The 26,592-nt window shown below is 48.8% G+C and overlaps 2 protein-coding genes across 3 annotated transcripts in view; one reads left to right on the forward strand and one right to left on the reverse strand.

Moving 5' to 3' along the window:
- Positions 1-367: 367 nt before the first annotated feature.
- On the reverse strand, positions 368-9,413 carry UBIAD1 (UbiA prenyltransferase domain containing 1). Its single transcript, XM_047727599.1, has 2 exons — positions 8,564-9,413; positions 368-2,820 (listed from the first exon to the last, which is right to left on the reverse strand). Exons 1-2 carry the CDS (start codon positions 9,087-9,089, stop codon positions 2,333-2,335), a joined length of 1,014 nt encoding a protein of 337 aa, XP_047583555.1. The 5' UTR covers positions 9,090-9,413; the 3' UTR covers positions 368-2,332.
- Positions 9,414-14,209: 4,796 nt separating this feature from the next.
- The window catches only part of MTOR (mechanistic target of rapamycin kinase), a 126,534-nt gene continuing 114,151 nt past the window's right edge, over positions 14,210-26,592 (forward strand). The window contains exons 1-6 of one of the 2 annotated variants that reach the window (XM_047724288.1): positions 14,210-14,323; positions 16,946-17,121; positions 17,749-17,857; positions 18,543-18,775; positions 20,880-21,080; positions 21,838-21,972. In XM_047724288.1, the coding sequence (XP_047580244.1) occupies positions 16,960-17,121; positions 17,749-17,857; positions 18,543-18,775; positions 20,880-21,080; positions 21,838-21,972 (840 nt within the window). In that variant the 5' untranslated portion in view covers positions 14,210-14,323; positions 16,946-16,959. Of the gene's footprint in view, positions 14,324-16,918; positions 17,122-17,748; positions 17,858-18,542; positions 18,776-20,879; positions 21,081-21,837; positions 21,973-26,592 lie in introns of both variants that reach the window. The other variant, XM_047724287.1, reaches the window with a different exon arrangement.

Raw genomic sequence — 26,592 nt, forward strand, 5'->3', positions numbered from 1 at the left:
TGCATCTCTCTGCTTTGCTCCTAAGGACATATTATCAAATGCCTCGCTGAAACCCACATGTACTCCATCTACTACACATTCTTCGTCCATCAGCACAGGGACCCTATCAAGAAAAAAGAAAAATGAAAGTAGCCAAGGACAGGGGGAGTGAGGTTACTCTGGCCTGGCTGGCTCTAAGCAGTCCCTCGGGTCTCTCCTAAAGGCTCATCAAGTCTGGTCAAAACTCCCCCTCCCCAGATTCATCGCCAAAGATCCGGTACCACACCCCCCCCACACCCCACCGAATGTTCCAGCATTCCTGCGCTGGTCTGAGATGGACGAGTCCGAGTGCACAGTAAGACAAGAAGGAGGAAAAAGCAAAGACGACTGATAAACACTGTTTTTATTCACAAGTCTAAAGACCACCTTTGTTGAATCAGGAGATATAATACAAATTATGGCCTGCATATAAAATCTGGCACTAAACTGGGCCTTTTAGAAACATTTATATATAAAAATATGCATTAAAATCTGTACTACAACACAGTGCAGAGGCTCACTGACAACTCCTGACATGAGTGCTTCCGAAGGAGGGTCTGGTCTGGGGATGCAGGGAACTCGGGTCCTAGAGTCTCAGGAGGGAGACGTGTGTGAGAACGGCCTGCCCTTAACAAGGATCACAAGAGCCTGGCTTCGAAGGCAGGACCCCTCTGAGCACAGTGCCATGGGCCCGGTGTGAAAGAAAACGGTGCCGGGAAGAATGGCTAGAGAGGAGGGCCATCCTTCCTACTCTTGTTATTGGGCTCTCACCACCATTTGAGGATCCTGGAGCTCTGTAGACAAAACACCCTTAACTTTGGAGGAAGGCCTGCAATTTCCACATATGTTTTTTCCAAGGAAACTGACCAATTCTCACTCCAGGACCAAATCATAATTAGCCTGATTTGAACAGGTAAGAACCAGTTCTTGTCTTTTACGGTGGCCGAGACCATGAGATGCCACTCAGAGAGGCTATTATCACAACAGAAAAGTATAATGCTGATGGGCTCAATCTATTTCAGTCTTGGACCAAATGCAACTGAGCCACTCTCGCCCAGAAATTGTACTTTGTGGGCAGTGAAGTGAGAGGCAGCTCCGATCAGCACTGGAATTCCCCCATTCGGGGAGCAAACGATCTATGCACAAGGCAAGAGAAGCCTTTGGGAGAAACGGGGTCAGTACTGCACGTCTGTCTTCAATGAGCGAGACACAGTGCCCTCCCTGGCAGGGCCTGCCATCTGGCTGAACAGGGTCAGGACTGTGTCTATCGGCTTATTCATTCAGGGATGAGCGACATCCCTGGTCTGCTCAGCCTGTGGCTTGGTGGAAAATGACAACTGTCCCCAACTCAGCTGCTACACTGCTACCCAAATAGTGAGGCTCCATGGCTGGGAGATGTACAAATGGGAACTGGACAGAAACGGAGGGTGGACACAGGGGAGCAGGAGGCAAGGTGATGGGTTGGGGGAGAAGCCAGCCCCGGGGGCTTTAAGGAGTACACGATCCCTAGGATTTCAGGGCTCCTCATAGTTACTGAAAGGGCTGGAGTCCTTCCTGTCATTCCAGTAGATTCTACAAAGGGAAAACAGCAGCCCTACCAGTTTCTATCCAAAAGTGGAGTGACTTTTTCAGCAGCCCCCAGGGTGGGGGGGTTCCCTTCCCCAGCCCCCAGGGTCCTGACTGGCTGGCCGCAGGCTGATCTGCCACTTCTCCGCTGGCCCGTAAGGGAAGGGAGAGATGAAGGGCCAAAGGGTTCGAATCACGATGAGGCAAAACGCCGGCGCCACAGTAGGCTGTTAATGAGGGACTTTCCGAAGCAGTGTATTTCAGGCCCCAAGCATTCAAGTAAGACACAGATGCACCCCGGGTCACCAGGCCCTGGCACTGGTTGCGGGCGCATCCTGGGAGACCCAGCAACCAGGACGACACTTCCGGCGGGTGGCGGGGCAAGCGGGAGCCTCAGTGACTCTGGCTCTTCCAGGACCAGAGGCCACGCCACCAGCTCCTGCAGTCTCCGGGCCTTTTCATCTGCTTTAAAGTGACCTAACAGCACCCCCTAGTGGAAATCATCAATAAAACAAGGACCACGCACCCCATTCACCTTCTCACACTAGTAGTGGTTTCAAGACTCACCATAAAACAGAGTGACACAAAAACAAAACCTTATCTTTAGAAAGAAAATAATAAAAAAGGTGGGAGTTCACAAGGCAACCTCAGGCCCCTCGCTGCAAACCACCCGCCCTCTTCAGATTCTCTGCCTTCCACAGAAACATTCCGAGACGGGGGGAAAAGCAAGGGGGAGCGCCGGGTCCCCTTACAGTTTGGGCAGACTGCCCACGGGGGCCAGAATGATGCCGAAGACATAGAAGAGCCCCAACAGAAGGTTGAGTTTGGCAGTTCTCTGGGGCAGTTTGTTGAAAGTCTGGCTCCGGAACTGTCTCTCCAGGGAGAAGGCCATGGGGATGGTGAGGAGGGGGAGGGCGAGGCTGATGCTGCAGTGTGTGGCCAGGATGCTGAAGATCAGGTAGGGCAGGAAGAGCAGCGTGTTGTAGAGTATGTAGGAGAGCGTGGGGCCGATGAGGATGGCCAGCGTGACAATTCCGGCCTCCCTGTCCGACTCCATGTCCCTGGTGTTGTTGGAATGGAGAATGGCCTCGGTGCTGAGGGCGAGAGGGATGGCGTAGACCAGTGGGAAGACTGCCAGGGACCCCACCTGGACGGCGTAGGCGAACATCACAGCCAGAGGGCCAAAAGTGATGAGGATGACGAGGTCTCCCAGAGCCACGTACTTGAATCCGATTCCTACGGCCAGAAAACCCAGAGAGTTGGTATGAGACTGAGGCCTGGAAACTGAGGGGCCGTTCATCAGCTGCGAGCGGTGAGTTCTCGGATGGGAAGAACGGCCAGTCAGGGAGCTTCCTGCCCTCTGGTTTTGTCTCCGATGACACAGAGGGGCAGAGAACACTCGTCTGTCAGCACCCACTTAGGCTTCAGAGTCAAGTTTTCCTCCCTACTGTCGCCAGCAGAGCCCTGCAACGAAGAGCGGTGAGCTCCCACTGCACATGGGATCTAACCAGAGAGCCCGTGAAGGCTCTGAGAGGCCCCACAGTCTGGGTCTTTGGCTTCTTCCCTTCACCGACCCCTGCAAGACATGGCTTCTGTCGGTCAGTCCCTCACAGGATACCCATCCCAGTCTCTTACTTTGCTGCCTCCTTCTTCCACAACCTCTGCGGGGCTCTGGTTTGGAAAGCCCTGCTCGGTGAAACTTCAGGGCACCCAAACTCCACATAAAGAAACTTCCACCCACGTGACAAGTAACAGCTCAGACGACGAAGTTACAGCACGGCTTCCCCTCTCTGGTTCCCTTGAGTTACAACTAAATCACCCCAAACTCCAACCCACCTCAAATCCCATCTAAACCACTTCATTCCGACCTGCCCAGTTCTCTCCAAAGATGCCACACTCCATCGGATCTCACTCCATCCCTGAATTCTGAGTCCTGGTCACCCTATACGGGGAACACTGCGACACCCACTCTCAGGATCTCCCCTCCCTGGCCTTCCCCCGATCTCCACAGGCAGCCAGAGGGGCCTTCGGAAACACTCATCGGACTGTGCTCCTCCCCCAACATACACCTGAAAACCCTCAGCACAGGTTGTCCTCGATCTTTCACCAGCTTGCCTCTGGGGCTGCTCTGCCTCCCTCCGGCCTCTCCCAGAGCTCCTCTCTGCCTCACTCATATTTTTGTCAGTTCCTCGGGGCCTTCGGACACCCCACCCCACCTCTGCCTGGCTAACTCCTACTCACCCTTTAAGACGTTAAAGCCCATTCCTCCCGGCACCCTTCCCTCATCCCCCGAGCCCTTGTAATACACATGCTCCCAGGGGACCCAGATTTCCAGCTTTGTAAAACTCATCACACTTCTAATGACTCTGTCTCCGTCCTTCCCTCAAACCCTAAGTTCCAGAGGGCAGGGCCTTGGGTCGGGTTTGTTCACAGCTCGCTCCCCAGTGCGTGGCACCAAGGCTGAACGGAACACAGAGCTACAGTAACAAGCACCCAGAGCCTGGGGCCCAGGTGAAGAAGAACGTCTCACTCAGAGTGAGGCAGCACGGGGCGGCTGAGAGGTGGGCCCGGCACAGACCACTAAAGAAGTCTGGGAAACCTCCGGGTCTAACCAAGCTTCCAACTCATGGCCTCAGAATCAGGAGATAAAGAAAAGTACTGGGTCACCAACTGTACTTTAACCCGCCTAAAATGGTAAGGGAACATGGTCTGCAGAGGATGGAAAGTGAGGGCAGCCAGAGAACGGGATTCAGCTCAAGATTCCCTTCACACGAGTAGCTGGGGTTCTGGGTTGTTGTTTCTTTTCCAGCTTTATTGAAAGATAAGTGACACACAACACTTGGCACGTTCATATACCGCACGATGACTACCACCAGATCACATACCGCATGATGACTACCACCAGAGCATCAGCCAAAGCCTCTGTTTAGTCGAGCTGCTTTGGTGCTCAAGTGCCCACCCTTGGTTCTTTAGAATGAAGCGTCCCCAGGGAAGGGTCACAGCCACGGCCCCCAGAAGCCACCAACACTCAGCGAAGTCCTTCCGCACTCCCCAAGCAGCGCGGTGACAAATGATTTGGTTGTCTGAGGACACGCCCTCCAAGAGGAAGCTGTCTCAAGCAGAACTCTGGCTCCCGCTATAAATTAGTAAATCGATATCTCCTGCGGTACCTCACACATTGAGGGAACAACCCCCGCCCAGGGAAGGTGCCGGGCAGGGATACTCCCAGTGGGGGCCCGGCAGGTTTCTCCTCCCGCTGCCCGTTCCTCTTTTGCTGACATTCCGAGCTCTCCCAGCAGACACCGGAGCTGTCACTACGGAGGAGAACACAAGAGCGCTCTTGCCTTGACATCTGGCTAGATTATCCATCTGGCTGGATCTCATAGATCACCCGGCAAAAAATGATGTGAGCAAAGCAAGGACACGCCCCCACCCTGAACAGGTCCTGCACAGAAACCAACCACAAGCCCACTCCATGGCTGAGAAAGGTCTGGTAACCTCCTGGAGGTTATCTGACAGGAGAAAATGATAGAGCCCTCAGGGAGGAAAGCTGCTTCTGGAGTATGGCCCAGGGCTCACAGGCTCCACTTGCTTCAAAATGTGGCCCACCTCTCCTTTTGGGCATTCCCACCCCTCCCAACACCACTTTCCAAATGAGCCAACACAGTGAAGGCCTGGGCGAGTTCTTGGCACAGCGGCCAGCATGAATTCATTAAAACATAAATCAGAATGTTGGCAAGGCCACGGAGTGCCTGGATCTTACACGTTGCTGGTGGGAACACAGAACTAGTACAACCACTTCAGAAAACATGCTGGCAGCTTCCCATCAAGTTACAACATTCATCTACCCTCTGACCCAGCACTTCCAGTCCCAGCTTTCGCCCACGAATGATGAAAACAAGTACCCACAGAAAGACTTCGCCAGGAGTGTTCAGGCGTAATAGCCAAAATACGGAACACTCCAAATGTCGGTGGACAGGAGAAAGGATAAGCAAATTGTGGTTCTGTCCGCACAGTGGATCCTACTCAGCAATAAAAAGGGACTACTGACGCCCATCACAATGCGATGAGATCTCAAACTACCATGCGGAGCGAAGAAACCAGGCACAGGAATTCATATGAACGATTCCATTTACGGAACATTCCAGACCAGACAAAACAATCTCTGTGAAAGAAACCAAACAGGCGACCTCGGGATAGGGGCAGGGAGAGTGGGAATTGACGGGGAAGGAAGCTGTGATGGAAATGTGAGGGTGATGGAAATGTTCTGTATCAGGACAAGGTGTGGGCTTCACAACTGTGTGCCTCTGCTGAAACTGATCACACTCTAACACTTCAGATCTGTGCATCTCACCGTAGCCAATTGTATCAATAAAGGTCAATGTTTAACCCATAAATCAGACTATGTCATGACTCTGCTTGATGCATTTCAGTGTCTCCCCATTTGTTCGTTCAATGAATATTAAGTTGTAACCACATGCCAGGCAGTGTTCTGGGCACCCTGGCTTCGGCAAAGAACGGAGACCCAAATCCCTAATCCCAGGGAGCTTCTAGTCTAAGCGGGAAGACAATTAACAAAGTCAGTATTTTAGATAGTGCATTAGAAGTAGTCTGTGCTATGAAGGAAAATAAAGCAGAAAAGAGCAATAGGGAAGGTATTGTGGGGGAAAAACTCAGCGTGTGTGTGTGTGTGTGTGCGCACACATGCGCGCACTTTTATTTTATTTTCAGCTGCTGCAAAAAAACTTTATTGTTTTGTAATTTTAAATAGGGTAGAAAGCAAGGCCTCACAAAACAGTTGACAAGTGAGCAAATCGGTGGAGGAGGTTAGAAAGTGAATCAGGCAGATAGAAGGAGGAAGGGCTTTTCAACCCAAAGAAAAGCATCTACAAAGGACCTGGGGCAGCAGCATGCCCTGACTGTTCCAGAAACAGCCAGGAGAGTAGCGTGGGTGGCAACAAACTGTGTTTGCCTTCAAATATATATGCAAGAGGCTCCTGGGTGGCTCAGTGGGTTAAAGGCTCTGCCTTCGGCTCAGGTCATGATCCCAGGGTCCTGGGATCGAGCCCCGCATCGGGCTCACTGCTCCTCGGAGAGCCTGCTTCCTCCTCTCTCTCTGCCTGCTTCTCTGCCTACTTGTGATCTCTGTCTGTCAAATAAATAAATAAAATATTTTATATATATATATATATATATATATATATATTCAGAATCTGACACCCTCTTTTCTTCTCTACCACCACCACCCTGACGCAGGCCGCCAAACTTCTCTTGCCTGGATTGTTCAGCAGCCTCCTCGTCTTCCTGCTTCAGTCCTTGCCCACCCTCTTTTATTCATTCTTTGAAAACCTTAAGACCCACGTAATCTTTGTGCTTCTCTGCCCTTCCCCCACATACTTTCCTTGCTTTACCTCCTTGTATTTACCCTCTCACTCACATAATGGACACACGCTGTTCCTCAAATTTTTGAGGAACACTCCTGCCTTAAGGCCTTTGGCAACTACCATTCTGAGATTTCAAACACCCTTCCTCTAAATACATGCTTAGCCAACTTCCTTCTATCTTTGCTTATATTACCTTTTTGAGGAGGCCTACCTTGATCAAACTGCTTCAAACAGCGATGTCCTCCTTCCTTGCTCTATTTATTTCATTTATTTTAAGATTTTATTTATTTGTCAGAGAGAGAGAGAGCACAAGCAGGGAGTGGCAGGCAGAGGCAGAGAGAGAAACAGACTCCCGCAGAGCAAGGAGCCCAATGCGGGACTCGATCCCAGGACCCTGGGATCATGACCTGAGCCGAAAGCAGCCTCTTAACCGACTGAGCCACCCAGGCATCCCCTTGCTCTTTTTTTTTTTTTTAAAGATTTTATTTATTTATTTGACAGACAGAGATCACAAGTAGGCAGAGAGGCAGGCAGAGTGAGAGGGAGGAGGAAGCAGGCTCCCTGCGGAGCAGAGAGCCCGATGCAATGCGGGGCTTGATCCCAGGACCCTGGGATCATGACCTGAGCCGAAGGCAGAGGCTTTAACCCACTGAGCCACCCAGGCGCCCCGCTCTTTTATTTTTTCCTTATAAGCACTAATCATGTTTTTATATACTATCATCAGGGGCCCAATTCATCCGGGCTTAGCAGGAACTCTCCGGATTTCCACACCTAAAGTCCAGCGTCCTGGGAGCCGTCTTAAGTCCTGAGCACACCAGGACGTTGGTGATCCTGAATAGAATTTACTAGTTTTACTTTTTTTTCTTTTTTTAATATTTTATTTATTTATTTGACAGAGAGAGAGGGAGAGATCACAAGTAGGCAGAGAGGCAGGTGGTGGGGGGGGTGGGGTGGGGGGGAGAAGCAGGCTCCCCGCTGAGCAGAGAGCCTGATGTGGGGCTCGATCCCAGGACCCTGAGATCATGACCTGAGCCAAAGGCAGAGGCTTAACCCACTGAGCCACCCAGGCGCCCCACTAGTTTTACTTTCTATCTCTCCTCAAGATCTATAAAATAGCTTCCCCAAGAGCCCCTGCTCAGGAGCTGTGACTGCTGGGTTCACACAGAACAGTGCCTGGCACATAACAGGTGATCAAAAAGTAGGACTTGACCACCTGTCCATCACTACCTTAATAAGCTTGTTGCTTATTATATTAACTTGCTGAAAGTAATTAGCTGTGTGATGTTGAGCTCTTCAAATGTAATTCCACCGGAATTTGAAACGGTGGTGTTATTGGATACGCCCCAAAAAAAGAAACTAGATGGAAAAATTCCCATATATGTGATTCCCATATATGGACTAACATCCATAAACCAAGCCAGGATCTTCTCAACTCACTAGGGTTCTCCAAAAATCCACATGACCCACACATTGTAGATTTCACGTAAATGGCCTAACTCAAAAAAGAGCTTTTGACACCTCTTCTCCAGCCCTCTAACTCCTATGCGAAGCAGAAGTTTCTAGTACATGCAGCCAGGGAACAGGCCAACTCTTACCTCCTGTGTAGAGAAAGGAGCCAGACAGGCCTCCAAAGTAGATGAGAGCCAAGTGCTCCAGTTTCAAAGGAGACAGGTAGTAGAGACAAGCGGCACAGACACAGCCCAAAGTGTAGAGGAAGACTCCAAACCGGACAACATCCTGGGGCTCCAAGATTCGGTCCACCAGGGTCCTGTCATCACTCTTTTTGTGGTCAATGCCCTTGGAAAAGTCATAGTAAGTGTTGACCAGATTGCCAGCCCCGTGCACGGCCAGCACAGCCACGGCACAACCCACCAGCAGCCTGGGATCCAGGACGCCCTGGGATCTGTAGGCTAGGGCACTGCCCAGGGCCACCGGTGTGAGGGAAGCACTGAAGCTCCAGGGCCGCAGGGCCAGCACGTAGGAAGCGCACTTCTGCCTCCAAGAGCGTTGGGGAAGCCTGTCCTCCTCCGGACAGTCGTTCCCCAGCAGGTCCCTGTCCCCGGACTTGGCCGTCTCTCCCGCCTGTATGTTAATCTCCCCTGGGACCTGTGAGGCCGCCATGGAAGCTACACGTGGCTGAAGTCAAAGTTAATAGTGAACACCCGCGAACAGCCACTGGGCGCGGGGCGGGGCGGCCAGACCTGACCTTCCTTCGGTTCCGCCCCGGGGCCGGGCTGGGGAGGCGGCGGGCCCCGGGGATAGCACCGAGCGGACCTGGCAGCCCACGAGGCCCGGCGGCACCGCCCAGACCTGCTGTCACCGGGCGAAGCCTGTCTCTCCACCTCGCTAAGGCCCGGGCTAGAGCCCGAGGACGAGCTGCGGCCACCCGCCCCAAGGTACTGGGGCCGCCATCTTGTGCGCCCGCCTCGGGAGGCCCGCCGGGAAACATGGGCCGACGCGCGGGCCGGGCTGAGGCGGGGGCGGGGCCTGGGGCTTGGGGGCGGGCTTGGGGACAGGGGGCGGGGCTGGCGGAAACCGCGCCTTCCACCCCTTCGCTCACCGAGGATCCGAGCCCGGCAGCTGCCCCCAGACCCGCAGCATCACTTAGTACCACAAGGACGACCCCGATTGCGTGTCGCTTTACGACTTACCTAGAGTTTCCACTCAACAAAATAGGACTCATTCATTTTTTTCATTCAACAAGCATTTACTGAGCACTTACTATGTCGTACGCAGCAGTGAAAAAATGGACACAAATCAGGGAGCACATTGAGCACGATGAGAAAGGAATGATTACCTCCCACTTTTTAAATGGGAAATGAAGCTCTGGAATAGAAAATGAAATCCAAGAAATTATTAGCTCTAGTAATAATCACAACAGCAATAATTCCCCTCTTTTATTGTGCAATTACCATTTGCCATATACTGGCCTGCCTGTTCTTTATCCACAGTCTAGGTTACTACTCCCAACCCTCCTTCCCACTCTACCACGTGGCCAGCTCTGTGTCTTCATTGCCTGCCTTCTGGAAGCTTATGGTCCATATCTGTAGCTTGTTTCGGCTGGAGGGAGCCGAGTGTTAAATTTTTAGGAATTTTCTGAGCTGGTCATTAAGCACAGCCATTATTAAAAATTAAATTATACAAATTTATGAGATAAATTATATTACAAACAAAGGTAACAAAACTCATTACTTCCTAATTATTTCACTCCATTTTACCATTTATGTGCTTCAGATTGTTAATATCTGTGGAAATACGATATGCTCATCTCTTCCCAGCTTTCCCTTCAGTGACATCCGTTGGTAGCTTGAAATCTGCAATAGTGGGAGTATTTATACCACACGGATCAGCAGATGCTTGTTAATTGTTTTGTTGATCATCTGGACTTAAGAAGTGACAGGGATAAGTTAACAATGCAGATTAAACTTCAAAGTGTGTCAGCTCTGTAGCCCTTACGTTGTGAATAGCAGCGGACATGAAAGAAAATATTAACCAACATCCATATCAGAACTACATGGGTCAGTTGCAGCCTAGAGAGGCTATGCAATATTCCCCCTCCCCACCCCCCGCCAAAAGCATGCTGTTAGAATCGATTTGCCGTGTGGAATTTGCAATAAAAAGCATGTTCATTTTATTATTATTTATAAGTGATATGCTATACCTCACTTACATGGTGGCAGTTACAGTACACATATATGTATCTGGGACAGACTACATAATTTTGGTGCCCAGTGCAAAATAACGTGCAGCCCCTTGTTTAAAAGCCATTAAGAATTTCAAGACAGAGCAATACGGCTTCACACAGCCATGAAGCCAGCCCTGTACCTACATACAGGCCCCGCCCTTGTTGACTAGCCTTTCTACCACCCAGCACATTCTCGCAAGCTGGCCAGACCCAAGTGTCCTCTGCTACCACCTGGACAAGAGGAAGAAGCAGATATTTCAAAATCCTGGCTCCATCACTCATCAATTCTATGATGCAATCCCTGTCTATGTCTGTTTACTCAAGTATGAAGTGGAAACACTGCAACCTTAGTCTCACAGAAGTGTTCAGGCATAAGTGATAGCATTTATCGACTGTTCACATGTGTCATAGAGTGTTTTAGGTCCTTAATGTGTATTAGCATTTAACCCCACAACACTGCCTATAGAGGTAAGCATATTATAATCCCTTCAGTTTTATGATAAAGAAATAGGTACAAAGAGATTAAGTCCTGGTTGTATAGCTAGTAAGTGTTGGAGCAAAGTTTCAGATTCAGTTACACTCCAATTTGCTTTTAACTGCTACTTGATAATAGCCACCAAAATGCCTGATATTGTAAGTGCTCAGTAAATATTCATGTAAGTGCTCAATAAATATTCTCTATTATTTAACATAAGAAAGTTCTTTGTAAACTGAAAAGAGACCTATAAATGCATTGATTACTATTGCTATGAAAACATCTTTGATCATTAATTAGAAAACTGGGTCTGGGGCAACAGGGTGGCTCAGTCAGGTAAGTGTCTGCTGTCAGCTCAGGTCACGATCCCAGGGTCTTGGAATTGAGCCCAACATTGGGCTCCCTGCTCCACAGGGAGTCTGCTTCTCCCTCTCTCTCTCTGCCTGCCGCTCCCCCTACTCGTGCACCCCCCCCATCAAATAAATAAATTAAATTTTCGGGATGGGGGAAGAGGAGCGCCTGGGTGGCTCAGTGGGTTAAAGCCTCTACCTTTGGCTCAGGTCATGATGCCAGGGTCCTGGCATCAAGCCCCGCTGAGCAGAGAGCCCGATGCTTATCAGATAAGCCTGCTTATCTTCCTCTCTCTCTCTGCCTGCCTCTCTGCCTACTTGTGATCTCTGTCTGTCAAATAAATAAATAAAATCTTTAAAAAAAAAAAAAGAAAACAGGGTCTTATATTTCAGGGTGATAAAAATATTATATATTGCCTGTGGAAATGAAAATTAGTATCTCCTTTATAGAGATCAAGTTGATGTTGTCCATCAACTACATATGCATTTATGCTGACCCTGTAATTCCATTTCTCAATGTTTATTTGGTGTAGCTGCCAGGGGAAAAAATTACATATGTACAAAGACATTCACTGCTACATCATTAATGACACCAAGAATTTGGAAACAACACAAGTGTCCATCAACAGAGGCCTGGAAAAATAAATTATGGTACATCCATGTGATGGGATTCTATGCAGCTATAACAACAACAAAAGAATAAGCTAGCTTTCTATATATTAAGAAAGATCTCCAAGATCTACTAAAAATTTTTAAAAGATGTTATTTATTTATTCATTTTAGAGAAAGAGAATATGGGGGAGGAGTAGAGGGAGGGGGACAAGCAGACTCCATGCTGAGCACTGAGCCCTGCTCGAGAGGCTTGATCCCATGATGCCAAGACCCCAAGACCATGACCTGAGCACAAATCAAGAGTAGGATGCTCAACGAACTGAGCTACCCAGGTGCCCCAAGATCTACTAAAATTTTTTAAAGTCCAAAACAGTGTAGGTGGTAATGAAAGGGGAAAATAAGAATATGCATTTATACTTGCTTATATTTACATAGAGAAACTCTAGGGATACATAAGAATTAAGAAAATAGTGAGAGGCCAGGAGTGGAGCGAGACCTTTCATGATAAATATTATTTATTTTGGATTTGAACAGTGAACACATTATATATTTTTAAATGTTTGATGATTAAATATAGAGATGTTGAACACAAGTGGAAAATATGAAATTCAGAGGGACAATTATTTCAGAGAATAAGTAGTACAATGAAAAGATTCTAAACCTAAAGCAGTAGCCATGAATGAAATCAAAAAAAGAATCTGCCAAAGCGTTTTTTTTTTCTTAAGATTTTATTTATTTATTTGACAGAGAGAGACAGGGCGAGAGAGGGAACACAGGCAGGGGAGTGGGAGAGGGAGAAGCAGGCTTCCTGCTGAGCAGGGAGCCCGATGTGGAGCTGGATCCCAGGACCCCAGGATCAAGACCTGAGCGAAGGCAAACGCTTTAACGACTGAGCCACCCAGGCGCCCCTGCCAGAGCATTTTGTTAGCGACAGAATATTGCCAAAACCTTTTTAATTTGGCACTTTAGAACTTCTGGAAACTTACATATCTTCAACAGATACTTCTTTGTATTACACAAGTAGTTGATGGTAACATATAAAGGAAAAAGTATACCTTCTCCGTATTGTATTATGTCTTAGTTGTATATTCCCTCCTGTGACTATAGACACCTAAGGAATATATAAATGTTTTATAAAGGGGTATATTATACTAATATTGTTGTATAACTTGCATTTTTTTAACAAATCATGAACCCTTTTCCTTCTCAGCAAATATTAATCTACATTACCATGATTAATGGCTCCATACGTTTTCCTTAATATGAATGCATCATGTTTTATTTAATCAGACCCCTACTGGAAGCCATTGAGGAATTTGTTATTATAATAACCAAGGGGAAAAAAAAGAGATGTAGTCAAATTCCATTTTTGCTATTGTTTGAAAGAATGTTTTTATTCTATTCTATTCTATTTATTTTTTTTAGTAAGCTTTACTAGCTCTACGCCCAAGGCTTGAACTGAGCACCAGAGACCAAGAGTCCTATGCTCCACCAACTGAGCAGCCAAGTGTCCCTTGAAGGATGATTTTAAATGATGTTATTTGGAAATTATTTATTTGGGAGAAGGTCATTTAGCTAAAACTTGGTTATGGTCTCCCGCGAAAGATCTTGTGAACTAGATAATTTTGGAAAACTGGGAAATTCTAACTAAAACCGGTTTATGATGCATAGTGCATTTAACAAAAGAGAAATCGCGGGGGCATGAGTAGCACCAGTCGGAAAGTTCTAGGTCTGTGCTCCGGTAATCACAGGACATAGACGTCGCTCACGCTCCGGTTAAAGCGGGCAGGACGCACAGCCTCTGAGTCCCTTTCCACCGTACCCACATCGCGGGCTACACGCCGCCACAGTGTAGATGCAGAGGGGACTAATAGCAGCGATGCACCGGATGTGCGCGTGGAAGTGATTGAAATCAACCCAAGACCCATTGGTTCTCCCGCATTGACGTGAGCCTCCTTTCGCTGGCCACTGGCCGCGTGGTTTGTCTATTTGAACAGTCCCCGCCCCCTAAAGAAGCCGGGTCTCTAAAGCCTCACTTCTCCTTCATTCCTATTGGTCTGCATTCCAGTCCATTTTCTTCTTAAGCCTGCCGATTGGTCCTCTGAGCTGGGGACCCACCCTCCCTCCCGCCCGGCTTAGAGGACAGCGGGGAAGGCGGGTGGTGGGGCCGGGGGCCTGAAGCCGCGATACCCTCGCTGGTGGCGGCAGCTGAGGCCTTAGCAGAGGCCGCGCGGTGAGTCTGGGGGCTGGCACCGACTCCTCCAAGGCGGAGGAGTGTCCAGACCCAGGGTCAGCCTGGTCCGTGGTGGGGGTGGGGGGAGCGGGAAGTCGCCCGTCTGGGACGTGGGGTCCTCTCCGTACTGGCCCCACGGGCTTGGGCGCTGTCAGAGCCCTTGACCCCCGCCCGGCGAGGCAGCACCCACCTCCTCCCGGATCCCCAGGAGACCCCTGGGCCTTTCAGACAGCCGTGCGTCCCTGGCGCCGCGAAGGCCGTCCCATCAGCCCCGGTACTGCCGGGGCGCCTTTGGGTCTCCATGCCCCGCAGTCGCCCCTTCTTCCTAGCCACCTACAGACTGACCGCAGAGAGGGGCAGTGTCAGTGTGTGCCCCTCGGTCTGCTCCCTGGGGACCTCTCAAGGACCCAGTCCCCGGAGCTGAGCTGGGTTCCATCCTTGGGTTTCATCCTCTCTGCCCTCCCCGTCCCCATCCCCAGTTTTCAGCCACCCCAACTTTAACTTCAGCAAGCCCTCACCAAGACTCTTGGGATATTTGACTTCCAGTACCTTCATTGATTTGTGCCTGGAGCAGGTGGGCCTGTGGGTCTCAGACCCTGTGGAGAAGATACTCTGGTTCTTTCCGGAGAAAGAGAATTCCTCGCCAGCCTCCCTCCCCGTCATCGCAGACCGGCGGGCACACACTCCATAGTCAGTTTTCTCATCAGGGATCCTTGGGCTTCCTCTCCCCTGAAGGATGACATTTCCTTCTGCAGTCTTCTTCTTGGCATTGGAGCATTTAATAGCTTTACAAAGCCAGTTACAACCTGGTGTCTTATTTTTTCCCCTTCTGCATCTCACAAATACTCTCAAAAATAAGAATTTTGACCATTTGATTTTCTTTTTTTTTTCAAGATTTATTTATTTATTTATTTGACAGGAGAGAGAGATCGATCACAAGTAGGCAGAGAGAAAGAGGGCGGAAGCAGGTTCCCTGCTGAGCAGAGAGCTGGATGTGGGACTTGATCCCAGGACCCTGAGATCATGACCTGAGCTGAAGGCAGAGGCTTAACCCACTGAGCCACCCAGGCACCCCGACAATTTGATTTTCTAATATAATCTGGACATCCCTAGGTTAGGTATATATGTTACTCCCATAGCAGTCTGGGCTGAGCCCTATTTTGGCCCCTTTCCCCCTAGATTGTAGGCTCAGTGACGGAAGGGATAGTCCCTAATTGAGGAACGAATGTGTGATCTCAGGAACTAGTCAGTCTCTTAGCTCAAGTACTACAATTCCAACTACTCGTATTTTATGGAACTGCCCTGTCCAACACAATCACCACCAGCCGCAGGTGGCTTAGAGCCTTTGAACCGTGACTAGTCCAACATGGAGAGTGCCACGTGGCCATGGCACGATTTTGGAGACTTAGGATAAAAAGAGAATGGAAACTGTATCAATACTTCTTATGTTGATGACATGTTGAAATGATACTTTGGATGTATTGGGTTTAAAAAAATGTATTAATTTCTCCTGTTTCTTTTTACCTTTTTTTGATACGGCTACCAGGTAATGTCAAATTACACTTGTGGCTTGTATTGTATTTCTACTGGCCAGTGCTGCTGTAGGATAATCAATGTCCCTCTTTAAATTGAACGCCTTGAGGAAAGGAACAGTCTTAGGCTTGTTTTATTCTCTCTTTACTTCCCCATCTCTAGTGCCTGGCACTGGGCCGTGTCAGTAGTAGTCATAGTGATAATAATAGCTAACAATTACTAAGCACTCACTGTGTGCCTGGCACTTTTCGAAGCACTTGTTAACATTTATTAACTCATTTAACCCTCACATCAATGCTATGAGTTAGGTAATGTTACCCTGCTGCAGGTGAGGAAACTGGGACATTTTAAGTATTTTCCTCAAGAATATAATTTTTATATGACTTTTTTTTTAGGTTTTATTTATTTATTTGAGAGAGAGAGAGCACGTGCGCACAAGAGGGGGCAGAGAGGCAGGCAGAGGGAGAGGGAGAAGCAGACTCCCCCCGAGCAGGGAGCCTGATGCAGGGGCTCTATCCCAGGACCCCGGGATCGTGACCTGAGCCGAAGGCACATGCCTCACCAACTGAGCCTCCCAGGCACCCTGTAGTTTTGGACTGGATTTGAACCCAGGTAGTCTGGCTCCACAGCCCACAGTTTGACTTTGTCTGTTATGCCACCTGTTTTTTTTGTTTTGTTTTGTTTTGTTTTAGGATCTTATTTATTTTTTTGACAGAGAGCGAGAAAGAGAGATCAGAAGTAGGTAGAGAGGCAGGCAGAGAGAGGGCGGGGGGAAGCAGGCTCCCCGCCAAGCAGAGAGCCCAATGTGGGGCTCGATCCCAGGACCCTGAGATAGTGACCTGAGCCCAAGGCAGAGGCTTCACCCACTGAGCCAACCAGGCACCCTACGCCGCCTGTTTTAAATGCCAGTCACTGTTGACTAAATCAAGGCTTTCTGTACGTTCCTCGGTGAGGTCTCCCAACCTTTTTAGGATCCCCTTCCTGAACTGGGAGGGGTGGAGACCTGTATTGGGGAACCCTGGCAGTAAAGAAATAAATTCATCACCGTGGTTTGTGATGCAGAGCGTTCAAAGAAGTTTCTCTCCAAAGAACCTCAGGCCAAGATGCTGGGAACCGGACCCGCTGCCGCCACCGCAGCCACCACCACGTCTAGCAATGTGAGCGTCCTGCAGCAGTTCGCCAGTGGCCTGAAGAGCCGGAATGAGGAGACCAGGGCCAAAGCCGCCAAGGAGCTCCAGCACTATGTGACCATGGAGCTTCGAGAGGTTGGGGCTTCCATGATTCGTCCAGGGGTGTTTGGTCCAAATGTACCAGCTGCGGTTTAGACTCCTTTTGACAACTCCGGGAGGGTTTGGAACATGAAGGCCTCTAATCCCTCCTGTCTGTAGAATGCCCAGGTTCCTTTGCAGCAGCTGGACAGTTCTCTGGCACGTCCTGTGTTGCGATGGCATTCAGGAGTCAGTGTGGAGTCAGCTGTTTCTTTTTTTTGTTTGTTTGTTTGTTTTTTGTTTTTTTGGGTTTTTTTTGTTTTTGTTTTTCTTTTCCCACCGTATTCCAGACCTTCAGTTCCTTCCATCTGATAGCAGTGGTTGGGATGGGTTTAGAGAGTTGGTAGCCTGGGGCTTTCTAGAGAGTCAGCCCAAGTGACGTCAGGACGGTGTCTTGTTCGTCCTTGGAACGCTGGGATGTCGCCTGCTGGACAAGTGTTTGTCCCATAAACAGATGCCACAGTTTGCAGTTGTGAAAGTGGGCAGCAGCTTTGTCCTCTCTGGGTTGAGCTGTGCCCGCCGGCTCCTGCTCAGTCCTCCCCCCGAGAAGCCGCCCCCTCCCCCACCCCTGCTCCAGCTTCAGGGAGTCAGCGGAAGCTGTTCTGAGTACACCTTCCTTTGCAGATGAGTCAGGAGGAGTCTACTCGCTTCTATGATCAGCTGAACCATCACATTTTTGAACTGGTTTCCAGCTCAGATGCCAATGAGAGGAAAGGTGGCATCTTGGCCATAGGTAAGGATGGAGTCTCTGGTGAAAGTAACAGCTGGGAATAAAGGTTGGTTCACCTTTGTGTCCACTGCACCTGTGTCTGCTGTGTACTGGTGCCTCGTTCTTATCTATTTAAGGAATTTTTAAGGAGACTTGTGGCTTTCAGTATACTTATTCCGGGATGAATTCTAGCAGCATGGGCAGAGCTGGTATTTTCAGATACAGAGTCTGAGACCTGTGGCACAGCTTTTCTAGGGCCAGATATTGGCCTCACTGAGACGAGAAGCCACCTTCCCTTCTGCCACCCCACATTGCTTGTCGCAGGCTCTGATGTCCCCCTAGAGCAGTTTGGCATAGCAGGGCTCATGAATGGAAGGGGAGAGGTGGGGAAAGGTTGTAAAGCATGTCGTTCGCAAATCCCAGGGCCTGGTTTGGTGGATTCCTATTCATTCTCAGTTTGTTCTCTTTTTCTTCTTGGGAAAATAAATTATGTGTACTAAAATGAGGTTATTTTGCTTTAGGTAAGTAGTTCTGGCACAAGTATCAAGTCTGTTGCTTTAAAATGAAAATTATCCACATCCTTCCCATCTGGAAGTTGCATTCTGTGCTCAAAGTAGAAGGAAGAGGTCACTTGCCAGCCTTCCTTTCAGCCTTGATCTCCGGAATAGGTTGCGCCCATCCTCACCCTTTGCCTTCCTCTCTTTCCCAGCCAGCCTCATAGGAGTGGAAGGTGGGAATGCCACTCGCATCGGCAGATTCGCTAACTATCTTCGGAACCTCCTCCCCTCGAATGACCCAGTTGTCATGGAGATGGCATCCAAGGCCATTGGCCGCCTCGCCATGGCAGGTGACACTTTTACGGCTGAGTATGTGGAGTTTGAGGTGAAGCGAGCCTTGGAGTGGCTGGGCGCCGACCGCAACGAGGGCCGGAGACACGCCGCTGTGAGTGCCCGTGGGGCGGGGTCCCCCACATAGCATGCTTAGGTCCCTGAAGGGCAGACAGTGAGGGAACGTTCCAGGCAAAGCTACTGTGCTTCTCGGGGGCCTTCAGTTCTGTCCCGAATCCCTTTCTCTTTTTGCCCTGAGCTTCATATCTGAAGACAAAACTTAGAGTTCTCTTTTGTTGCCAGAGAGGCAGCCCTAAGTGCATCGCATACCTTGACCTCTAATTTTCTAGAAGCGACATTGCCTCCTAAGCAGAAGGCACCCCTCAGCCATAGGCAAGAGAAGAATCCACAAGCCAAAAGGTTTCCAAAGCCCCAGACAACTGTCTGTGTGGTCCTGTCAGTGTCTGTCAAGGTCCCTGTGCTGTACCCTGGGAGTACGGAGGTACTAAGAGTAGGGGAGGAGCAGGGGCAGTAGGGCCTTCACCTCCCCCATTGCGAGCAGTGGCCTGCCTCCTTTCAGGCCTTTCTTGTCTTATTTATTTGTTTGTTTGTTTAAATTTATTGATTTGAGAGAGAGAGAGAGCGAGCATGTGTGAGTGTGGGGAGGGGCAGAGGGAGAGGAAGAGAAAGTCTCAAGCAGCCTCCCCGCTGAGCGTGAGCCTGAGGCGGGACTCAGTCTCAGGACCCTAAGATCACAACCTGAGCTGTTGGCCGACTGCACCACTCAGGTGCCCCTCTTGTTTATTTTTTAGGCATTTATTGATCGATTAGTACCTGGCCCAGACTTCCTCTCTCCCCGCTGGCTATTCTGCATTGGGGGAGTGGGAGCCTCTCTTCCTCCTTTCGTGGTGTATCTCCACTTCTTCTTTTTTTTTTTTTTTAAGTAGGCTCCATGCCCATTGTGGAGCCCAACGTGGGGCTTGAACCCATGACTAAGAGATCAAGACCTGAGCTGAGATCAAGAGTTGGACTCTTAACTGGCTGAGCCAATTAGGTGCCCCAACATTCCCACTGCTTTTTGAGGCTCGTCCCTGAAAAAGGCTGGTTTGGAGGAGCAGACTTTCAAGCTGTTAGATGAGGGAGAGTCTGTCCTTAAGAGAGGATCGGGGAGTGGGTAGTGCCTAAGTAGCTCAGTTAGTTAAGCATCTGCCTTTGGCTCGGGTCATGATCCCAGGGTCTTTGGGTTGAGCCCCACATTGGGTTCCCTGCTCACCGGGGAGCCTGCATCTTCCTAGCCCTCTGCAGCTCCCCCTGCTCTCTCTTAAAGAAATAAATAAAATCTTTTAAAAAGAGAGAGAGAGAGAATGAATCTGGGAATGAATGTGGTAGGGATCAAAGCGTCATTTGGATCCTTTCTGGTTGATTCCCTCTTTAGGAGCCAGCCCCACAAGCGGGGATCCTGGTATTGGGTGAGGAACAGACACATGGAGCCTGGTTTAAGTCCGTTTTGTTCTTCCTGACTCCGAAACTTGGAGTAACCTCTGACCTTCAGTTTCTTCCACGGTCAGATGAACACAATAGCGAGATTAAATATCAAACGGCATTATTAGTTCATTCAATAAATGCTTATCGAATAATGCTGTGTTCCACGGATGGTTTTAGGCTGTCAGTGGGACAATATACAAAGTATAAAACACATCTACTTTTCAGAGCTTATGTTCTTTTTTTTTTTTTTTTTTTTTAAACAAGACCCTATAGGTCTTGGGATTTTGGTTTTTTGGTTTGGTTTTTTTTTTTAAGATTTTATTCATTTACCTCTCAGAGAGAGAGAACAAGCAGGCAGAGTGGCAGGCAGAGGCAGAGAGAGTAGCAGGCTCCCTGCTAGACAAGGAGCCCGATGCGGGACTAGATCCCAAAACCCTGGGATCATGACCTGAGCCGAAGGCAACAGCCTAACTGAGCCACCCAGGCGTCCCCAGAGCTTATGTTCTAACATGACGAGCATCCTGGGTTCGTAAGCACCCCAGGACAGTAAACACTGAGATGTTTGATCAATTTTATTTTTACTCCTAGGTCCCCAGAGATTCCTAGCTAGGAGGGTGGACAAGTTTGCTCTCTTCCTGATGCATATATACGCTCCAGGATGACAAGAGGCCTATCGTGACAGAACCAAACTGTCTGATACAGATGAGAGTCCTCTGTGTGCTTTTCTCTCCCAGGTTCTGGTTCTCCGTGAGCTGGCCATCAGCGTCCCCACCTTCTTCTTCCAGCAAGTGCAGCCCTTCTTTGACAACATCTTTGTGGCCGTGTGGGACCCCAAACAGGCCATCCGAGAGGGAGCCGTAGCCGCCCTTCGTGCCTGTTTGATTCTCACCACCCAGCGTGAGCCAAAGGAGATGCAGAAGCCTCAGTGGTACCGGGTGAGCACGTGGCCATCCCCATACCCCTGCAGAGCACGTGTACGTACAGCATTGTCTCGCCCAAAGGGCTGCCACGGGGTCTTGCCACAGAGCAGGCGTCACATTTGCATGGGTCTCCAGTGGTTTCGTAAGCTCAGTACGAATCGATAGTTATTTCATTGGATTTCACTAGAGCAAAGATCTGTTGGTAGCCACGCCATTATTTTACGTACCACTAAGAATGAAAATGTGATCCAGTTAAACTGACTCACTGTCTTCTTGTCAACAATTATAAGAGCTCTCTTCTTAGAGCTCTTAAATTATAGAAAAATGGGTATCTGAGAAGCAGCAATATACAATGATACTTAGAAAGGGCTGATTTTCTCTCCTCCAGCGTCATAAGCCCTGTGCTCATTGCTGGTGCCAAAAAACCTTAACCAAGGGGCTTATACTACAAAGAGAGCCCTGAACGTGGCATTGGAGACCTGGGTTCTAGGCTTGGCACAATTTGGTGTGCGAACTTGGACAAGCCATTTAATTTCCTGGAGCCTCTGTTGTTCATCTAAGTAGGGATGGTCGTGGTCTCTGCCTCATGGTATTGTGCGGGTTCAAGCTAAATTAAAGGAGAGAACTTGGTAACTTCATATCATTGATGTTGCTGCCACAAGCCACTGAGCAGGCCTGGTCACACTGCAGAACCCCCTATGTAGACGGGGTAGGCCCGTGTTCTTTCTACCTTTGGACCTTGGGTAATTAACACATTCTGTATCTCTCATAGCACACATTTGAAGAAGCAGAGAAAGGGTTTGATGAGACATTGGCCAAGGAGAAGGGCATGAACCGGGATGATCGCATCCATGGAGCCTTGCTCATCCTCAACGAGTTGGTCCGCATCAGCAGCATGGAGGGAGAGGTGAGAGGCCGTGTCAGAAGGGAGTCTGGCTTCCCACATGCCATTCTGTGAACAGGACAGGCGAGATCCTTGTCCTTACGAGGGTATGATGTAAGGGACGCAGGCGATAAGCAAGTAAACAAGGTCATTTCAGAAAAGCACTAAGTCCTAGGAAGTAATGGGATGGAGGGGAGAAGGGGGAGGGGATGACTTCCTCTTCGGGGTGGTGCTGTTTGAGCTGAGACCTGCAGGACATGGAGGGGTGAGCCTTGCAATAGGAAGGGAGATTGCGTTCCAGGTGGCTTTGAGGTGGAAGGGAGTTTTGACAAGTTCGGGAAACAGAATAAAGGGAAATGTGGGTGGGGCACAAGACCAAGGGAGACAGGGGAGGGGCCCAGTTCAGAGGCCTCCTGGTTGGTGGTAAGCTCTGGCTTTTATTCTCACTGCAAAAGTCTGGGGTGTGCATACTGGGGGTGGTGTGAGGACCTCCTTTTTAGTAATCATTGGTGACTTGTAGGGCAAAGCTTGTGCAGGGGCAGGAATGAAAGCAAGAGACTAGTTAGGGGGTGTGGTTAAAAGTCCAGCATTTTCGTTAGGGAAGTAGCCTGGGAGAGAAAAACTGGGAGAGAGCAGGGAGAGGCCGGCGAGCCATCACAAGACAGCGAAGGAGAGTGGGCTGGAAGCATTCCAGGCTCCCATGCAGGGCCACCATGGGGGCCTCAGGCCACAGTTGGCTCTCCGGGGAGGCCCGCTCCAGCATGGCTCCCGTGTGCTTTCCTTGGCTAGAGGCAGCCAGCCCATGGCAGGTGCGGCCGTGCCACCAACATGGTGACATTTTCAGAGTCACAGCCGGGGCCCTTGGTCAACTGCGCTGCTTGTAGTTGGAGGTCCCGTTCTCCTGGCTGCCTGGGGGCCTACTGAAGTGGTCTGGGCCAGTGATGGTGGTGACCTCCACTGGTGTTGGCAGTGTAGACTCATGGTGTAGCTTCTGTGTCAGTCTGCTGGATGCAGGATACATGTGGGAGTAGAGCTCTGTCCACGAGTCCTCCTATGGGGAGTGAGCTGGTGTGCAATTTTGCCCCCAGGATTCTTGCTTTAATAGACCTGGGGGTCATTTGGTAATGGCCGTGCTGTAGCGTGGGCAGTACCTGCTGCTGTGTGTATAGGACCCAGGAATCCAGCTTGGAATTCCCGCTCCTCTCTCTACTGTGTGACTTGGGTACATTATTTTACTTCCTTTAGCCTCATTTTCCTTGCTTTTCACGGGGATCTCATCCATCTCCTTGGGCTCCTGTGAGGTTTCTAAATACAGTTGGCCCTTGAACAACACAGGTTTGAACTGCATGGGTCCAGGTATATGTGGGTTGTTTTTTTTTTTTCCCAGTAAAAATGTTGGGAAGTTTTTTGGAGGTTTGTAACATCTGGAAACCCAACAGATGAATCGCGTAGCCTAGAAACATTGAATAAATTAAGAAGTTAGGTATGTCACAAATACATAAGATCCGTGTAGATACTAGTCTATTTCATTCCTACCACAAAATATACACAAATCTATTACACAAATTAGAAATTTACTTGAACTTACGCACACCAGCACTTACAGACTATACACAGCGCTGTTCGCAGTCTAGAGAAACGTGAACAAATTTGAAGATATGAATATTAAATCCTAACTGCATAAAATTTGCATGACATGCTGTCTTCTACAGTAGTTCCATAGCCACTTCCTGTTGCTATTGCCATGAGCTCAAGAGTTGTAAATGTCCGGCTAAAATGCTGTGCGAGGCTCATCTTCTGTGTGCACGGTTCACCCTTCCAGTAAATAACACGTCGCCGTGAAAAGTGCCCTGTTGCACTTCTGTGTTTTCCGTCATGTTTAGTGCAGTACTGTAATCTTGAATAATACTATGGAACCGGGGGGCGCCTGGGTGGCTCAGTGAGTTAAAGCATCTGCCTTCGGCTCAGGTCATGATCCCAGGGTTCTGGGATCCAGCCCCGCATCGGGCTCTCTGCTCAGTGGGGAGCCTGCTTCCTCCTCTCTCTCTGCCTGCTTCTCTGTCTACTTGTGATCCTTCTCTCTCTCAAATAAATAAGTAATAAAATCTTAAAAAAAAATACTATGGAACTGGACCAAGAGCCACTAGTGAGAGAGCCAAGAAGCAAGTCATGATGTTCTAAGAAAGGTGAATTGCTTGTGGGACACTGATTAAGGTCTGCAGCTGTGGCTGCCCTCCGTTTCAAGATAAAGGAATCCAGCATGAGGACTGTTGCAAAAAAGGAAAAGGAAATCCACGAAGCTGTTGCTGCAGCTATGCCAACGGGCACAAAAATCATGTGCTTTTTGAAAAATCTCTTTTTATCTCATACTGAACATGCAGCTTTTATGTGGGTACAGGATTGCCATAAGAAAGGCACACTCCCAGACTAACACGATTCAAGAAAAAGGGAAATCATTATCTGACAACTTTAGAGCAAAAGGAGGGTGAAGGACCGAAAGCTGGAGAATTGAATACCAGCAAAAGATGGCTTGATAAGTTTGGAAAGAGGTTTGACTTAAAAAAAAAAAAAAAAGTCCAGATAACAGGAGAAGCCGCTGCTTCTGACTAAGAGGCAACAGATGAGTTCCCAGAGGCCATAAAGATGATCACTGAAGAGAAAGGATATGTGCCTGAATAGGTCTTTAATGCAGACAAAAGTGCCTTACTCCGGAAAAGAAAATGCCACAAAGGATATTTATTAGGAGGAGAAGCAAGCACTAGGATTCCAGGCAGGAAGTGGCAGGCTAATTCTCTCGTTGTGCAACACAGTGAGTTTTATGATCAGGACGGCCCTTATCTATAAGTTGCTAGCCCTGGAGCTTTGAAGGGAGGAGATAAACACCACAAGAACTCTGCTTTGTCTCTGAAGTCAAGATGTACCTTGCTGGTAAGGGACGGTCTTTTGAAATTCTTGCAATATTGGACCACATCCCTGGCCACCCAGAACCCCAGGAGTTCAACACCAGCCATCAAAGTAGCCTACCTGCCCCCAAATACAGCGTCTCTAATTCAGCCTCCGGATCTGGGTCATGACTTTAAGGCTCATTACACATGGTACTTCACGAAAAGGATGGTCAACACTATGGAAGAGAATCCTGATGGGAAGTCTGGAAGGATTGCACCATTGAAAATGCCATTGTTCTAGAAAAAGCCCCAAATGTCATCAAGCCTGAAACAATAGATTCCAGCTGGAGAAAACTGTGACCAGATCTCACGCATGACCTCATAGGAGTTGCAACAGAGCCAGTCAAGGAAACCAGGAAAGAGATCGAAAGAAAGCGGATATGGCCAAAAGGGGTGAGGGGTGCTGAAGGGTGATACGATCTTGGAAAATCTCAAGAGCTATCAGACGCCACACCAGAGGAACGAGCAGATGATGACTTGAGGGAGGTGAGTGTTTCCGAACTGGCACTGGATGATGAGGGAGAAGGACCTGGAAGAAGCAGGGCCAGGACCCAGGGGCGTCTGATTAGTCAAGATTGTACTTGACGCCTTTTACGACACGGGTCCTTCTGTGATGCAGGCACTGAAACAAAGCCGACCCTGGAAGAGGGCTCACTACTGTAGAAGGACATTTGTAGAGAAACGAGAAAGCCAAAAAGTCAAACAAATTATGACATATTTCTGTATGCCGTGTCCCCTGCCTCCCCTCCCACCTCTTCCACCGCTACCACCCCTGCAGCAGCAAGCCGGCACCTCGTCTGTCTCCGTCTACTCACCGTGAGACGCCGCAAGAACACGGACCCTTCCCACAAGCCACTTCCCACTAGCAAATAGGGAAGATACAGTCATCGTGCCGTCCCGTTAACAAACTTCGCTACTGTGTGTTCGTGAGTCTCCGTGTGAAAATCTATTGACTGTACAGCAAGACTGTACGAGGTGTTTTTATGTCACTGTCGTTGCCTAAGACTCGATCGTGTGGAACCTCGTGTGCAAAGCTCGTGCAGAAGTGGACAGCCTGTCCCGGTGTCGGCGTAAGGTGAGTGACGTTTACCGTACAGTGAAACTTAGTAACATGTTGGTTTTCTTACCGTTTTGTAACTTTGCTTTCAAAGAATTTCATGGCCGTATAGTATGCCCGTCTCATACCAGCCTGTCATCACAGGTAAGTGGGTTTTTAAAAAAAAAATGTATCAATCGGTGTTTCCAATACTATATTATGAATGTGACTATAGTACTATACGCCATAAAAATTTAATAACGACTCATTCATTAGAGTATAGGCTAGGCTACCATGAAGCAATCGTCTCAATGTCACTAAGCTGCCCTAAAACAGTCTTATTGCTGCGTCTTTGTTATCAGTGCCTGAATCGTTATAAATAAATACGAATTTCTTTTTCACCTTATCTTTTATTTTTGCTGTGTGGTGTTAGATAAATATGGTATGGTATTGTGAATGTACTTTCTCTTCCTGATGATTCTCTTAATAACATTTCCTTCTCCCTACTTTGCTTTCTTGTAAGAATACAGCATATAGTACACATATACAATATGTGCTAATCACTTGTTTATTGTCGGTAAGACTTCTGGTCAACAATAGGCTGTTAGTAGTTAAGTTTTAAGGAAGTCAGAAGTTACACATGGGGGTGCCTGGGTGGCTCAG

The sequence above is a fragment of the Lutra lutra genome, chromosome 4, assembly GCF_902655055.1.
Source record: "Lutra lutra chromosome 4, mLutLut1.2, whole genome shotgun sequence".
Lineage (NCBI taxonomy): Eukaryota > Metazoa > Chordata > Mammalia > Carnivora > Mustelidae > Lutra > Lutra lutra.